The sequence below is a fragment of the Scyliorhinus torazame genome, chromosome 9, assembly GCF_047496885.1.
Source record: "Scyliorhinus torazame isolate Kashiwa2021f chromosome 9, sScyTor2.1, whole genome shotgun sequence".
Classification (NCBI taxonomy): domain Eukaryota; kingdom Metazoa; phylum Chordata; class Chondrichthyes; order Carcharhiniformes; family Scyliorhinidae; genus Scyliorhinus; species Scyliorhinus torazame.
This window is the reverse complement of record NC_092715.1, coordinates 76400072-76417938: the sequence shown is the minus strand read 5'-3', so window position 1 is coordinate 76417938 and position 17867 is coordinate 76400072. Positions and strand designations below refer to the sequence as shown.

General features: G+C 48.7%; 1 protein-coding gene across 2 annotated transcripts in view; it reads left to right on the top strand.

The window, feature by feature from the left end:
- dhfr (dihydrofolate reductase) overlaps positions 1–17867 on the top strand; it is a 63573-nt gene that overhangs the window by 4728 nt on the left and 40978 nt on the right. The window contains exons 1-3 of one of the 2 annotated variants that reach the window (XM_072516184.1): positions 10743–10922; positions 13277–13326; positions 15726–15831. In XM_072516184.1, coding sequence (XP_072372285.1) covers positions 10831–10922; positions 13277–13326; positions 15726–15831 — 248 coding nt within the window. In that variant the 5' untranslated portion in view covers positions 10743–10830. Of the gene's footprint in view, positions 1–10742; positions 10923–13276; positions 13327–15725; positions 15832–17867 lie in introns of those variants that run through there. The other variant, XM_072516185.1, reaches the window with a different exon arrangement.

The window sequence follows — 17867 nt, the reverse complement described above, 5'->3', positions numbered from 1 at the left end:
CGTCAATGAACAGGTCCCCCATTCTTCTAATCCCCGCCCGATGCCAGCCCTGGAACCCCCCGTCCATCTTCCCCGTGACAAACCGGTGGTTACCCCTGATCGGGGACCACACCGAGGCTCCCACTGCACCCCTGTGCCGTCTCCACTGGCCCCAGATCCTTAACATTGCCGCCACCACCGGGCTCGTGGTATACTTTGATGGCGAGAACAGCAGCGGTGCCGTCACCAACGCCCCAAGCTTGTTCCTTCACAGGACGCCATCTCCATCCTCTTCCATGTTGCCCCCTCTCCCTCCATAACCCACTTGCGGATCATCGCCACATTTGCTGCCCAGTAGTAGCTCCCTAGGTATGGCAGCGCCAGCCCTCCTCGGTCCCTACTGCGTTCCAGGAACCCTCTCCTTACCCTCGGGGTCTTATTAGCCCACACAAACCCCATAATACTCCTACCTACTCGCTTGAAAAAGCCCTTGGTGATCACGATGGGAAGGCACTGAAACACAAACAAAAACCTCGGAAGGACCACCATTTTGACCGACTGCACTCTACCCGCAAACGAAAGCGGCAACATGTCCCATCTTTTGAAGTCCGCCTCCATTTGGTCCACCAACCTCATCAGATTCAATTTGTGTAGGGCCCCCCAACTCCTGACTATCTGGATCCCCAGATACCGAAAACTCCCCACCGCCCTCCTCAGCGGTAGGTCCCCTATCCCTCTTTCTTGGTCCCCTGACTGTAATACAAAAAGCTCACTCTTCCCTACATTGAGCTTATAGCCCGAGAACTCCCCAAACTCCCTCAGAGTCTGCATGACCTCCACCATCCCCTCCATTGGGTCCGCTACGTACAGCAGCAGGTCATCCGCGTATAGCGACACCCGATGCTCTTCTCCCCCGCGGACCACCCCCCTCCATTTATTAGACTCCCTCAGTGATATGGCCAAGGGTTTGATCGCCAATGCAAACAACAGGGGGCACCCCTGCCTCGTTCCTCGGTGCAGCCGAGAGTACTCCGACCTCCGCCGGTTCATCACCACACTCGCCACCGGGGCGCTGTAAAGGAGCTTAACCCAGCTAATAAACCCTCCCCTGAACCCAAACCTACGCAACACCTCCCAGAGGCACTCCCACTCTACTCGGTCAAAGGCCTTTTCCGCGTCCATAGCTGCCACTATCTCCGCCTCTCCCTCCTCCGATGTCATCATTATCACGTTTAAGAGCCGCCGCACATTAGTATTTAATTGCCTGCCCTTTACGAATCCCGTCTGGTCCTCATGAATCACCCCCGGGACACAGTCCTCAATCCTCGTGGCCAGCACTTTTGCCAATAACTTAGCGTCCACATTGAGGAGCGAAATCGGCCTGTACGATCCACATTGCAGTGGGTCCTTGTCTCGCTTCAGAATCAAGGAAATTGTCGCATCCGACATTGTCGGGGGCAAGGTCCCCTCCTCTCTTGCCTCGTTAAAGGTCCTCACTAGTAGCGGGGCCAACAGGTCCACATACTTTCTATAGAATTCCACCGGGAACCCGTCCGGCCCCGGGGCCTTCCCCGCCTGCATACTCCCCAAACCCTTACTCAGCTCCTCCAACCCGATTGGTGCCCCCAAACCAGCCGCCTCTTGCTCCTCCACCCTCGGGAACCGCAGTTGGTCTAGGAATTGTCTCATCCCCTCTTCCCCCCCTGGGGGCTGGGATCTGTACAGCTCTTCATAGAAGGCCTTGAATACCTTGTTTATTTTCATTGCACTCTGAACCGTGGCTCCCCCTCCATCTTTGATTCCCCCTATTTCCCTCGCTGCTGTCCTCTTACGGAGCTGGTGTGCCAGCATCCGACTGGCCTTTTCCCCGTACTCGTAGGTCGCCCCCTGCGCCTTCCTCCACTGTGCCTCTGCCTTCCCCGTGGTCAACAGGTCAAACTCCGTCTGGAGCCGTCGCCTTTCCCCAAGTAATCATTCCTCCGGGGCCTCTGCGTATCTCCTGTCCACTCGCAAAATCTCCCCAATAACCTCTCCCTTTCCATGCCCTCTGTCTTCTCCCTGTGAGCCCTGATGGAGATTAGCTCTCCCCTGACCACCGCCTTCAACGCCTCTCATACCACCCCCACTCGCACCTCCCCGTTGTCATTGGCCTCCAAGTACCTTTCGATACACCCCCTCACCTTCCCACATACCACCTCATCTGCCAGCAGTCCCACATCCAGCCACCACAGCGGGCGTTGGTCCCTCTCCTCTCCCAGACCCATTTCCACCCAGTGCGGGGCATGGTCCAAAACGGCTATGGCCGAATACTCCGTCCCCTCCACCCTCGGGATGAGCGCCCTGCCCAGAACAAAGAAATCTATCCGGGAGTAGGCCTTGTACACGTGGGAAAAGAAAGAAAATTCCCTGGCCTGCGGTCTTGCAAACCTCCATGGGTCCACTCCCCCCATCTGATCCATAAACCCCCTGAGCACCTTGGCCGCCGCCGGCCTCTTTCCCGTCCTTGATCTGGAGCGGTCCAGTGCTGGATCCAGCACTGTATTGAAGACCCCTCCCATTATCAGTCCTCCTACCTCCAGGTCCGGAATGCGCCCCAACATGCGCTTCATGAATCCAGCATCATCCCTGTTCGGGGCGTATACATTTACCAACACCACCCACGTCCCTTGCAACCTACCACTCACCATCACATATCTCCCTCCGTTATCCACTACGATAGTCTTGGCCTCAAATGACACATGCTTTCCCACCAGAATTGCCACCCCTCTATTTTTCGCGTCCAGTCCCGAGTGAAATACCTGTCCTACCCATCCCCTTCTTAACCTAACCTGGTCCGCCACCTTCAGGTGTGTCTCTTGGAGCATAGCCACGTCTGCCTTCAGTCCCTTCAAGTGCGCGAACACTCGAGCCCTCTTCACCGGCCCATTCAGGCCCCTCCCGTTCCACGTTATCAGCCGGATTGGATGGGCTCCCCCCCCCCCACCCCCGCCGACTAGCCATCTCCTTTTCTGGGCCAATCCCGTGTCCGCGTCTCCCTCACCCTCCACCTCCATCTCGACCACCCCTTCTGTGCCCCATTCCCTTTCGGCCAGTGCAGCAGCAACCCTTCCCCCCCTCCCGCTAGATCCCTAGCTAGCTTTTTTGCTCCCCCCATATTACTCCCGTAAGTCAGCTGACACCTGCTGACCCCGGCTTCCCCCGCCATCCCTTTGACCCCCCCCCCCCCGTGTGGGAGGCTCCCCATCAATATACGTTCCTTCGTTCCCCTTCCCGCCTTTCTTCCCGCGCGCGGGAAAAGAACCCCGCGCTTTCCAAAGCCTGCCCCGCCCCCTCTGGCGCAGCTATTGTCGCGGCCTTGTCTCTCTCCCCCAGCCCATATAACATTCCCTGCGCGTGATTGACCCCCTATATACAACTACCATCATACTTCAACCCTCAAACACCCCCCACCCTCACAAACCCTCAATTAGAGTCCAACTTTTCAGTTAGTAGAAAGGTCCACGCCTCTTCTGGCGTTTCGAAGTAGTGGTGTTGGCCATTATGTGTAACCCACAGTCGCGCTGGCTGCAACATTCCAAATTTCACTCCTTTCCGATGCAGCACCGCTTTGGCCCGGTTGAAACCCGCTCTCCGCTTCGCGACCTCCGTGCTCCAATCCGGGTATATTCTAATCTCTGCATTGTCCCACTTGCCGCTCTGCTCCTTCTTGGCCCATTTCAGGACCCTCTCTCTGTCTGTAAACCGGTGAAATCTCACCATCATCGCCCTTGGCGGCTTATTTGCCTTGGGCTTCCTCGCCAGCACCCGGTGCACCCCTTCCAGCTCCAGCAACCTCGGGGGGGCCTCCGCGCCCATCAGCACCCCGATCATTGTGCCCTCATATGCTGCGGCGTCGGCCCCCTCCACTCCTTCTGGGAGACCCAGGATCCTCAGATTATTTCTCCTCGACCTGTTCTCCAGGTCTTTGAGTCTTCCCGCCCACGTCTTGTGCAGCGCCTCGTGCCACTCCACTCTCACCGCCAGGCCCAAGAGCTCGTCCTCATTCTCACTCACTTTGTCCTGGATCTTCACCTCGTGGGCTTTCTGGGTTGCCCCAAGTCCTTCAATTATTGCCAACATAGGCGCCACCATCTCCTTACGCAGCTCCTCGAAGCAGCACTTGATGAATTCCTGCATCTCCTCTTTGTCCCCGGCCGCCGCCATTTTGCTTGTTTTCCCTCTCTTCTCCCGCTGCTCCAATGCCACTTTTTTGGCCGTTTCGCTGCGGGTCCGGTCCATACAAGTTGGTAGGGGACCTCTCTCCTCTCTTCCCCATGGGTTGGCTGTAAAAAAAATTCCGTTGGGGCTCTTCTATCGAGCCCGAAAATCCGTGTTCGCGGGAGCTGCCGAATCGTGCGGCTTAGCTCCGCATAGCCGCAACCGGAAGTCCATGGTGTGTGACTTGAAGGGGAACTTTGGTGTTCCCATGCGTCCGCTGCTCTTGTCCTTCTAGGTGGTAGAGATTGTGGTTTTGAAACATGCTACTGAAAATATGGTGAGTTGCCGCAGTGTATCTTGTAGGTGGTACACAATATGTTCATGGTGGAGGTAGTGAATGTTTATGTTGGTGGGTGGGATATCAATCAAATGGGCTGCTTGGTCCTGGATGGAGGCCAGCTTTTGAATGTATTTGGAGCTGCATTCATCCAGGCAAGTGGAAAGTATTCCATCAAACTCCTGGCTTATGCCTTGTAGATGGTGGACAGATGATGGACAGGCTTTAGGGAGTCAGGGGTGAGTTAGCCGGCTCAGGATTCCTAGCCTCTGAGCTGCTCCTTTAGCCACAGTATTTATATGGCTAGTCCAATTCAGTTTCTGGTCAATGATAACCCTCAGGATGTTGATGGTAGAACATTTAGTGATGGTAATGCCATTGAATGTCAAGGGAGATGGTTGGGTACTCTCTTGTTGGAGATGGTCATTGCCTGGTACTTGTGAAGCATAGTTATTAACCCAAGCCTAAATGTTGCCTTGGTCTTTCTGCATATGGACATGGCTTGCTTCAGTACCTTAGGAATTTCGGATGGTACAGATCATTGCGAAATCATCAGCAAACATCCCCACCTCTGACCTTATGATGGATGGAAGATTGTTGATGAAATAGCTGAAGATGGTTGGGCCTTGAGGAACTCCTGCAGTGATGTCCTGGGACGAAGATGATTGATCTCTCACAACCAATCTTTGTGATAGGTATGACTACAACTAGTGGAGAGTTTTCTCCTGATTTCCATTGACTTCAGTTTTGCGAGGGCTGCTTTATACCACAGTTGGTCAGATAGCACCTTGATGTGAAGGCCAATCACTTTCACCTCACGTCTCGAGTTCAGCTCTTTTATCCATGTTTGGATCCTGTAAAGAAGTCAGAAGCTGAGTGACCCTGGCTGAACACAAACTGAGTGTCAGTGAACAGATTATCGCTGTGTAAGTTCCGCTTGTTAGCACTGTTAATGACACCTTCCATCACTTATAATAATAATCTTTATTATTGTTACAAGTAGGCTTATATTAATATTGCAATTAAGTCACTGTGAAAATCCCTTAGTAGCCACACTCCTGTTTGGGTACACTGAGGGTGAATTCAGAATGTCCAATTCTTTTTTTAAAAATATATTTTATTGAAAATTTTTTCCAAACAACAATTTTTTCCCTCTTACAAAGCAAACGTAACAGTAAAGAAATGTTTAAACAATACACAAATAACTGAACCCCATAATCTTTTAACATAAACTAAACTAAAACCCTCACTCCCCCCCCTCCCCCCCCCCCCTCCCCCCTCCCCCCTGGGTTGCTGCTGCTGGTCATCTGTCTTCCCTCTAACGTTCCCCTAGGTAGTCGAGAAATGGCTGCCACCGCCTGGTGAACCCTTGAGCCGATCCTCTCAGGGCAAACTTTATCTGCTCCAGTTTAATGAACCCCGCCATATCGTTTACCCAGGCCTCCAGTCCGGGGGGGTTTCGCCTCCTTCCACATGAGTAGAATCCTACGCCGGGCTACTAGGGACGCAAACGCCACGACATCGGCCTCTTTCGCCTCCTGCACTCCCGGCTCATCCGCAACTCCAAATAGAGCTAGCCCCCAGCCTGGTTTGACCCGGGCCTTCACCACCTTCGAAATCACTCCCGTCACTCCCTTCCAATACCCCTCCAGTGCCGGGCATGCCCAAAACATATGTGCGTGGTTTGCCGGGCTCCCGCCGCACCTCCCACATTTGTCCTCCACTCCAAAGAACCTGCTCAATCTTGCTCCCGTTATGTGTGCTCTATGTAGCACCTTAAATTGAATCAGGCTAAGCCTGGTGCATGAGGAAGAGGAATTTACCCTGCTTAGGGCATCAGCCCACATACCCTCCTCTATCTCCTCCCCTAGTTCTTCTTCCCACTTTCCTTTTAGTTCGCCCACCAACTCCTCCCCCTCTTCCCTCATCTTTCGGTATATCTCTGACACCTTGCCCTCTCCGACCCACACCCCTGAAAGCACTCTGTCCTGAGACCCCTGTGTCGGGAGCAGCGGAAATTCCCTCACCTGTTGTCTAGTAAACGCCCTCACCTGCATATATCTCAGGAAGTTTCCCCGGGGCAACTTATACTTTTCCTCCAATGCTCCCAAGCTCGCAAAAGTCCCATCTATAAATAAATCTCCCACCCTCCTAATTCCCAACTGGTGCCAGCTCTGAAATCCTCCATCCATTCTTCCTGGGGCGAACCTATGGTTGTTCCTAATTGGGGACCCCACCAGGGCACCCCGCACCCCTCTCTGTCGCCTCCACTGTCCCCAGATATTCAATGTTGCCGCCACCACCGGGTTCGTGGTAAACCTTTTGGCGAGAACGGTAGCGGCGCCGTCACCAGCGCCTCTAAGCTCGTCCCTTTACAGGACTTTCTCTCCAGTCTTTTCCACGCCACTCCCTCGCCCTCCATCATCCATTTACGTATCATTGCCACATTGGCGGCCCAATAGTAATCGCCCAAGTTCAGTAGTGCCAATCCTCCTCTGTCCCTGCTACGCTGAAGGAACCCCCTCCTTACTCTCGGAACTTTCCCTGCCCACACGAAGCTCGTGATGCTCCTGTCTATTTTATTGAAAAAGGTCTTGGTGATTAGTATAGGGAGACATTGAAATACAAATAAGAACCTCGGGAGGACCATCATCTTAATTGCTTGCACCCTGCCCGCCAGCGATAGAGGCTGCATGTCCCACCTCTTGAAGTCCTCCTCCATTTGTTCTACCAGCCGTGTCAGATTAAGTCTGTGCAAGGTTCCCCAGCACCTAGCGATCTGAATCCCCAGGTATCGGAAGTTTCTTTCCACTTTCCTTAGAGGCAGGCCTTCTATCTCTCTACTCTGATCCCCTGGATGTATCACAAATAATTCACTCTTCCCCATGTTTAGCCTATACCCCGAGATATCCCCGAACTCCCTCAACATTCGCATAACCTCTATCATCCCCCCCGCTGGGTCCGACACGTATAACAATAGGTCATCTGCGTATAGCGAGACTCGGTGTTCTTCTCCCCCTCTAATCACCCCTCTCCATTTCCTGGAGTCTCTCAACGCCATGGCCAGAGGTTCAATTGCCAACGCGAACAACAATGGAGACAGCGGGCATCCCTGTCTTGGTCCCCTATATAGTCGGAAATACTCCGATCTTTGTCGACCCGTAACTACACTTGCCGTTGGAGCCCCATAAAGGAGTTTGACCCAGCTAATAAACCCGTTCCCGAACCCAAACCTCCTTAACACTTCCCATAAATACTCCCACTCCACCCTATCAAATGCCTTCTCTGCATCCATTGCCGCCACTATCTCTGCCGCCCCCTCCACTGGGGGCATCATTATCACCCCTAATAGTCGTCGCACGTTAACATTCAGTTGTCTCCCTTTTACGAACCCTGTCTGGTCTTCGTGCACCACCCCCGGGACACAGTCCTCTATCCTCGATGCCAGTACCTTTGCCAGCAATTTGGCGTCCACGTTCAATAATGAAATAGGTATATAGGACCCGCACTGCAACGGATCTTTATCCCTCTTCAAAATTAGCGATATCGTCGCCTCCGACATTGTCCCTCCTTCCCTGGCCTCATTGAACGTCCTCACCATCAACGGGGCCAACAAGTCCACATATTTTCTGTAAAATTCCACCGGGAACCCGTCTGGTCCCGGAGCCTTCCCTGCTTGCATGCTTCCCAGTCCCTTAATAACCTCGTCCACCCCAATCGGTGCCCCCAGGCCTACCACCTCCTGCTCCTCCACTTTCGGGAACCTCAATTGATCCAGGAACTGCCGCATCCCCTCCTCTCCCTCTGGGGGTTGAGACCTATACAGTCCCTTATAAAAAGTCTTGAACACCTCATTTATCTTTCCTGCTCTTTGCACCGTGGCTCCCTTTTCGTCTCTAATTCCTCCTATCTCCCTCGCTGCTGTCCTCTTTCGCAATTGATGAGCCAGCAGGCGACTAGCCTTTTCCTCATATTCATACCTCCTCCCCTGTGCCTTCCTCCACAGCACCTCCGCCTTTCTGGTGGTCAGAAGGTCAAACTCCATCTGGAGTCGTCTCCTCTCCCTGTACAGTCCCTCCTCCGGGGTCTCTGCAAATTCCCTATCCACCCTTAAAATCTCCCCCAGTAATCTTTCCCTTTCCTTGGCCTCTGTTTTCCTTTTGTGGGCCCCAATGGAGATCAGCTCTCCTCTGACCACCGCTTTTAGTGCTTCCCATACCACTCCCACAGGGACCTCGCCGTCGTCATTGACCTCCAGGTATCTCTCAATACACCCCCGCACTCTTGCACACACTCCCTCATCCGCCATCAATCCCACATCTAATCGCCAGAGTGCTCTCTGCTCCCTTTCCTCTCCTAATTCCAGGTCCACCCAATGTGGGGCATGGTCCGAAACCGCTATGGCTGAATACTCTGCTTCTGCCACCCTAGAGATCAACGACCTTCCCAAAACAAAAAAATCTATCCGGGAGTACACTTTATCGACATGGGAGAAGAAGGAGAACTCCCTAGCCCTAGGTCTAAGAAATCGCCATGGATCCACTCCCCCCATTTGGTCCATAAACCCCTTAAGCACCTTGGCCGCTGCCGGCCTTCTTCCGGTCCTTGAGCTGGATCTATCTAGCACCGGGTCCAGCACAGTATTAAAGTCCCCTCCTAAAATCAAGTTTCCTACCTCCAGGTCCGGTATACGCCCCAGCATCCGTCTCATAAATCCCGCACCGTCCCAGTTCGGGGCATATACATTAACCAACATGACCTCCATTCCCTTCAGCCTGCCACTCACCATTACATATCTACCTCCGCTATCTGCTACGATGTTCTTTGCTTCAAATACTACCCGTTTCCCCACCAAAATGGCCACCCCTCTGTTCTTTGCGTCTAGTCCTGAGTGGAACACCTGTCCCACCCATCCTTTCCTTAACCTAACTTGGTCCGCCACCTTTAGGTGCGTCTCTGGGAGCATAACCACGTCTGCCCTTAGTCCTTTCAAATGCGCGAGCACTCGGGCCCTTTTTATCGGTCCGTTCAGGCCTCTCACGTTCCACGTGATCAGCCTCACTAGGGGGCTACCTGCCCCCTTCCCGTGTCGACTAGCCATTACCTTCAGAATGTCCAATTCACCTAACAAGCACGTCTTTCGGGACTTGTGGGAGGAAACCAGAGCACCCGGAGGAAACCCACGCAGACATGGGGAGAACGTGCAGACTCTGCACAGACAGTGAACCAAGGCGGGAATTGAACCCGGGTCACTGGTTCTGTGAAGCAACAGAGCTAACCACTGTGATGATCAAGTGTAGACTGATGGGGCAGCAATTGGGGCAGGATTTGTCCTGCTTTTTGTGAACTTGACCCACCTGGGCAATTTTCCACATTGTCGGATAGATGCCAGTGGGATAGCTGTATTGGAACAGCTTGGCTAGTTTAGGACCACACGTCTTCAGTATTACTGCTGGCAGGATGATCAACACTTGCGGAGAAAATTAAGGGGCAGCCTGCCGTGGAGGTTCGTACGAAACAGGGGAGTGGTTTCTGCCAGAGCAAGGTCAGGGTAGGTTGTTTTTTTAGAGCTGTATGAGTATGGAGACAGGAAGAGAGCGGGCACAACACGTGCACAAGATTAAAAGGGCCAAATTGCAGGACAAACAGTATCCCACTGCCATACAGCCCGGGAAACAGGACAATGAACTCAGGCTCATGTAAAATAAGGTACGGCTGGTCTGCTGCAATGTTGTCACAGCCATCGCCTTTGCAATATTCTGTGTCTTCAGCCATGTTTTTGATATCACATGGAATGAATCAAATGGCCTGAAGACAGGCATCTGTGGTGTAGGGGACCTCAGGAGGAGGCGAAATGGATCATCTCACAATAATGCCACAGTTTTAACAAAGCTGACTGACCCAGACCCAAAGAACATTTTGCATTTAACAAACTGAGACAAGATATTGCAAAATATTTCAGCATGCAGGTGAAACACTGATCTGGATTAAAAGGATCCTAATGCCTTTAATTTCCTAAAATTACTTCTTCACCTGCCATATAAATGGAGGAAAGAGATGGAGAAACCAATGAAATCGCAGTCATTCTGTTAAGCTTCCCAATCGCAATGTAGATGGAGACAGCATTGGCGTGTTATAGGGTGGAGACATGTTTTGGACCCTTGGACCCAGTGAATGATAGTGCAACAGTTCAGAGCAACAGGTTTCTCATTGGGCGCTCGCGATTGACGTCATTTGGGCGCGCTGTTTTTGCCGCGTTCCAGGGAAGTTAATTTAAGTTTGTGGTTGGGTTTGACTCTTGGTCTCAAAGCAGAAAGATGCACCACTTGATCAGCTGTATCGTAGCTGTCTGCCCGAACATGGGGATCGGCAAAGACGGAAACTTCCCCTGGCATCCGATTAGATTGAAGTAAGTAATTCAGCAGAGACAGACAGAGGAGTGCTGAACCGTCTTGACCTGACCATTCTCTGTAGAGTTTCTAACCGCAGCTTTCTGTGTCTTACCCGACCATCGTCCCTCGTGAGATTCTCGCGCTCCGAGAGGGATTTCCGCCTTGTGGTGCAAAAAGAGTCCTCTGGATCTAACCCATTTCTGTACATGTGGAATCTGAACGTTGGGGTGCAGAACAGGAGAGCGCGCCGCCTTCCCTTGTCCCAACTGGCATGGGATGCCCTGCAACTACTTGTCTTTCCTACTGTTTAAATACCCGTCTGCCTGCTTTAATAATACTGGGCACAAAGAACCGACTGCATTCCATGTGGCTGTGGTGTTAATTGATGTTTTCCTTTCATTAGTGTGTTTGAATATACCCGCCATATTTTGGTGGAGGCTTTCAACGTGCACTGTTATTTCTTGTGGCACCTGCTTGTAGTGCAGTAAGAAGTCTTAGTGCAGTAAGAAGCCTTACAAAGCCAGGTTAAAGTCCAACAGGTTTGTTTCAAACACTAGCTTTCGGAGCACTGCTCCTTCCTCGGGTGAAGGAGCAATGCTCCGAAAGCTAGTGTTTGAAACAAACCTGTTGGACTTTAACCTGGTGTTGTAAGACTTCTGACTGTGCTCACCCCCAGTCCAACTCTGGCATCTCCACATCCTTGCTTGTAGTGGTCACAGGGAGGCTCGCTTCCCAGGCACTTTCTGTGTACCCTGTAATTCATATGTTTGATCTATAAGAGGAGGAGGTTGTCAGTGGCAGGTAGAAAGGTGGAGTTATGAGCACAATCACATCAGCCATTATTGTATTGTAGAGCAAGCTTGAGGGGCCAAATGGCCAACTTAGTTCTTATGATTGACCCCTGTTGGAGCCATGTTGAGTTATTCTACACTAGCTTCACTTGGGAGTTTTAATATCCACTTTTGAGTGCTGGGAGAAGCTCTTCCAGGATCGCTGTGGTATAACTCCTATTTTCAGTAGAATCTTTCAGCTGCAAATCAGCCTTCGTATTCACCTAAGTACCCACCGAATACCCCAGATGATAAACATGGTCAACTTTGTCACGAAAGACAAAGAAGATTCTGAACACCTCGCTATATCTTATAAGACCGAGAGTAGACCTCATCTAGACTGTCAGGTTATGATATAGTCCCTCACATGTACCTTCAGAAAGATTCAGATGAGTGTTCTGATGATAGGTCGTTGAGCCCAAACTTTTAACTCTGCTTCTCTCTCTCCACAGAAGCTGCCAGACCTGCTGAGTATTTTCAGAATGTTTTATTTTTATTACAGATGAGAGTCACTTGGCTAATAACCTAGTGGCACGGTAGAACAGTGGTTAGAACTATTGCTTGACAGGGACCCGGGTTCGATTCCTGACTTGGATCACTGTCTGTGCAGTGTCTCCAGGTCTGCATGGGTTTCCTCCGGATGCTCCGGTTTCCTCCTACACGTCCCGAAAGACGTGCTTGTTCGGTGAATTGGACATTCTGAATTCTCCCTGTGTTCTGTACCTGAACAAACGCCATAGTGTGGCGACTAGGGGATTTTCACAGTCACTTCATATGGAAATATATATTTTTTAAATTTAGAGTATCCAATTCATTTTTTTTCCCAATTAAGGGGCAATTTAGCATGGCCAATCCATCTACCCTGCACATCTTTGGATTGTGGGGGCGAAACCACGCAAACAAGGGGAGAATGTGCAAACGCCACGCGTACAGCGACCCAGAGCTGTGATCGAACCTGGGACCTCAGCGCCGTGAGACAGCAATGCTAACCACTGCAACACCGTGCTGCCTAGGCTTGGAAATATTGACTGCCAGAGGTTTTATTGAGGTCTTCAAAATAAACTTCTTTTTCTTTGCGGCTAGACCACTTGGATAGGTTAGAGTGAACTAGGATCATGTGTGCAAACTAACAGTATAGTTAGGTTATCTATGCATAGAAATAGGTTGGGTACAAAAGGTCATTGACGTTGCAAATGAGTTGCCTCTTGTGCAATGGATATGGATTCACTGCAAGTGCTCAGAAACTTAGCTGATAAAAAGTAGCTGGGAGATTGAACAACGAGTTCATCTCCTGGAACTTGCTTTGATTGTCTCAGGGACTGAATTGGAGTTTCGCCTTTTTTACTTTTTGCTTTCTATTCTAAGAAGATTGAGGGGAGTTATTTGATAGCTATTGAGGCATACGTTCATTGCAAAAATAAATTAGTAATCAATAGTTTAATTACAAATATACAAAAGAAGTGGTGCATAAATGGCTCAAAGTAAATGTTACTTAAGTCAATTAAAGCGACTGTTTCAAATTGTGCTTTTTCAACTTTTAGCAAAGAACTCAAGTATTTCCAGAAGATGACCACCACACCAACAGTAGAAGGTATTACCGACACTTTAAAAATATTTCTGAATGTAGCTGAACCAGGTTTACAAATAGTCATTAGTAGTATAGAACTTAGTACTGATGAAAAAAGATGTTTATGTTAAAGTTTTTTGTCTTTCACTCATCAGGACATTTGCAAGAATGGATTAATTGTAAGGCAAGTCAACAAATTTATACTGTATGAGAAGAGAGTGCTGATTGGTTGGCAAGTAGACTTTGCTAGAAGTGTTGCCATGGAGAATGCACTAGTTGATGGTGGCTGACAGTTAACTGTCAATTATGAAATTTAAATCAGACTGCTCAACTCTAATTGATCACAGCATTGCCCTGAGGAACGAGCTAGTAAATGGCTGTTTTTGTTTAGCTGAAGCAGGTGCAATATGTGTATATCATTTCTGTCTGCAAAGAACAGGGCTCTGTATTAATATATGAATCAAATCAAACAGTATATCCCTTCTGCTATTTGTCGCGGGCACAGTTGCATAACTCAAAACAGTATCCAACATTAGATATAATTTCACAATTGGACAACATTTGCTAATCCTCAGTGAGCGAAGCATTACGCTGACAACCAATTTAAGATTGTCAGTCGGGTGTGCGGTGGGGCATATTTGTGTGTACCAGAAGCTACATATATTAATAGACCGGGCGCTGTTCTTTGCCGACAGAAAGAACATATATACACATTGTTTCAGCTAAACAAAGTAAGTGACAACCATTTGCTGGTTCATTCCTTAGGTCAATGCCTTGACCAATCGAGTCAAGCCAGCTGATTTAAATTTAAAACCATGCTTGGCAATTAATTGTCAGTCACCATCAACTGGTGCATTCTCCATGGCAACACCTCTACCAATCAAGTCCACGTCTCAATCAATCAACACTCTCTTCTCACAGTATAAAGTTGTTGATTTCCCTTGCATTGTATTCTTCTGTATGTCCCGATGAGTCCAAGACAAAAAGCTTCAACAAGAACTGTCTGTCATATTCTGGATCCAGGTTATGACTGCTGTCCCAACTAAATGTTACAGCTCATTCATTATTTCAGCCATAAATAGTTGAATTTGTCAGTTGCAGCCAGTAGAGTTACTAATTCTTCATTCTGTTGCAACAACAACTAATGGATAGTTAATCCTGAAACTATCTCCCTGATCTCCTGCATTCATTTATTATTAACTAATGAGAATTATCAGGTTATGGCATGCTCTTTTGTCACCAGAATGATACTAGGACATAAAGAGTTACATTCTGAGAACATATTGCATGAACTTGGCTTGTATTCCCTTGAGTTCAGAAGGTTCCGGAATGATTTAATAGAAATGTTTAAGTGAAATGAAAATCGCTTATTGTCACAAGTAGCCTTCAAATGAAGTTACTGTGAAAAGCCCCTAGTCGCCACATTCCGCCGCCTGTTCAGGGAGGCTGTTACGGGAAGTGTTCAATAGAGGAGATTAAGGGAGGCATAATCTTAACATTAGAGCCCAACAAATTCAGGAATGAAATCGGGAAGCACTTGTTTACGTGAGGGCTGCAGAGACATTGGATACTAGGAAAATTAGAATTTTTGAGACTGAGATCGGTAGATCTTTCGTAATGGGTCTTGAGATATAGAGTTATAGCAGATGAATGGGGTGGAGGTAAGGTCCAGCTATGGTGGGCAGCACGGTAGAACAAGTGGATAGCACTGTGGCCTCACAGCGCCAGAGTCCCAGGTTTGATTCCCCACTGGGTCACTGTGCGGAGTCTGCACGTTCTCCCCGTGTCTGCATGGGTTTCGTCCGGGTGCTCCGGTTTCCTACCACAGTCCAAAGACGTGCAGATTAGGTGGATTGGCCATAATAAATTGCCCTTCGTGACCAAAAAGGTTAGGAGGGGTTATTGGGTTACGGAGATAGGGTGGAAGTGAGGGCTTAAGTGAGTCGGGTGCGGACTCGATGGGCCGAATGGCCTCCTACACTGTATGTTCTATGTTCAATGGTCTAACTGAATGGCAACAGGCATAATAGCCAGCAGCCTGGTTAGCTGCCCCTGCTTTAAGAATATTAAATGTAACAGCCTTCTGCCATATTGATTTTTCTGCCACAGTGTGTCACTGTTGCACTGCTTCTGTTTTAGAATCTTTTAAAACATTGAACGCTGTTTCATACCCATTTTTGCTGGTGTGAAATGTCTGGGTGGTTATTGCCAAGCTGATCATGGCCCTGGCACTCCATGTCAAGTCAAGTGTTTTACGTTTTGGTGGGGGACTTTAAAGTCAGGGCATTCTTGAGCTGGGCAGTGGTGCTGGGACAGGGGGAAAGTCTAGCCAAGTCTGACTGGGATCAGCTGCACTTAGTTTTTGTAATATGCGCACACTCGTTCTGTGAAAGTGACACATGCTACTTTTGAACTTCGGGCAGGGAAACGCAATGCTGTCGTCATGGGAAGGAAAACGTGGTTCTCTATTCCTGAGAAGTTCAGGCCCCTTAAAGACCGAATAAATATTGTACTAAGCAGAGAACTTCAGTAAGTATCTGAGAGGTGATATTTGTTCCTGGTAACGAGAAATAACAATATTATCCATCATATTTGATTTACACTAGTAAATGAAACCTGCACCTGAGTAGAAAATGTATGATAACATTTTCTTTCAAACCTTTTATATAATCATTCGGAATATATACTGCATTAACATGATTAAACTGACACCTGCTAGATGCTGTTTTAGACTTAAATAGTTCAGCATATCATCTTGTCTCAATCTAATTTTTTACTTTTAGTCGCCTAATTATTTTAGGTAAGGAAAATACAGTTTTGACTTTCCTCACTTTAGAGAGCAACACTTTTGTATCATTTGTATAAAATAAATCAAAATAATGGCTCTATTACAGTATTATGTGATATAATTTCCTTTTCTGTTATCCTTATCTTTTGTTTGCCTAACTTTTTCTTTTCCTCCCTATAACATGCTCTCTTTCCTTGAACGTGTTGACCCCGTATTGGGTACTTCCATGGGTACTGCCCAAGGAGTATTTATTGAAGTGTAAGCCTTTCAGTCATGAAGGAGCAATAGAAAAAGCAACACGCCCAAGCCTGATCTTGCCCTTTCCCAACACTCGGTGCAGATGGCCATAACCGTTCTGTGATTCTGATTCTGTGACTCGACCTTCAAGAGTAAAAATATCGTCTCTGCATTAAATGGATGTCCGTTTATTTTAAACTGTGACCCCTAGTTCTGGATTCTCCCACATGAGGAAACATATTTACCACATCCATCCTGTCAAGACCTCATGGAATCCCTACAGTGCAGAAGGAGGCCGTTCAGACCATAGAGTCTGCACTGACGTTCTGAAAGAGCAGCCCTAGCTAGGCCCACTCCCCTGCTCTATACCCGTAACCCCACTTAACCTTCGGAAGCTACGGGGCAATTTAGCATGGCCAATCCACCTAACCTGCACATGTTTGGACTGTGGGAGGAAACTGGAGCACCTGCAGGAAACCCACGCAGACATGGGGAGAACATGCAAACTCCACACAGTCACCCAAGGCCGGAATTGAACCCGGGTCCGTGGCACTGTAAAGCAGGAGTGCCAGGGACAATGATAGGTAGGAAAGTAAAATGCAAAGAGGACATATGAATGCTACAAATTGTGCAACCATGCTTCCCACTTTTATGTTTATCCTTCATAAAATAAGACCAAAAATCGGCACGGTGGCGCCAGAAAATTGCGGCACAGTGGAGCTGAGGACCCAGGTCGATCTCTGCCCCGGGCCACTGTCCACCTGGAGTTTGCACATTCTCCCCGTGTGTGCGTGGGTCTCCTCCCACGTGCAGGGTGGGTGGATTGGCCACACTAAATTGCCCCTTAATTGGGGAAAAAAAAAAAATTAGGTACTTTAAATTTAAAAAAAAAATAAGGAGACCAATACACCAGATGTGGTCCCACCAATGCCTTGTTCAACTGAAGAATAATCTCCCTGTTTTTGTAATCCATTTCCTTTGCAATAAACAATTACTTTCTATTAGCTTTCCTACTTTCTTGTTGAAGCTGCATGCTAACTTTTGCAATTCATGATCCTCTGCATGTCAAAACTCTGCATTCTCTCGCCATTTAGATTATTTGCTTCTTCTTTATTGTTCCAGCAAAAATGGACAATTTCACATTTTCCCACATTATACTCCATTTGCTAGATCTTTGCCCACTCACTTAACCTCTCTATGTCACTTTGTAACTTTCATATGTCCTCTTCGCATTTTACTTTCCTACCTATCATTGCATCATCGGCATATTTAGCAGCCATACCGGTAGTTCCTTCATCCAAGTCGTTTATTTAAAAAAAATGTAAATGATGAGGTCCCAGCACTGATCCCTATGGCATGCCACCCTTGCCAACTACCAATGGGATATATTGAGATCAATCAAAAGGATAATGGGCAGTCTGTTTAATCTTCAGCTATTTCCAATATGATGCCTTGTTTGATTTGCACCCATTCTGATCAACTCCTGATAAGTTACATTGTTTACACAGCATGCCTAAATGACTGGCTTAGTTAGTTTTTG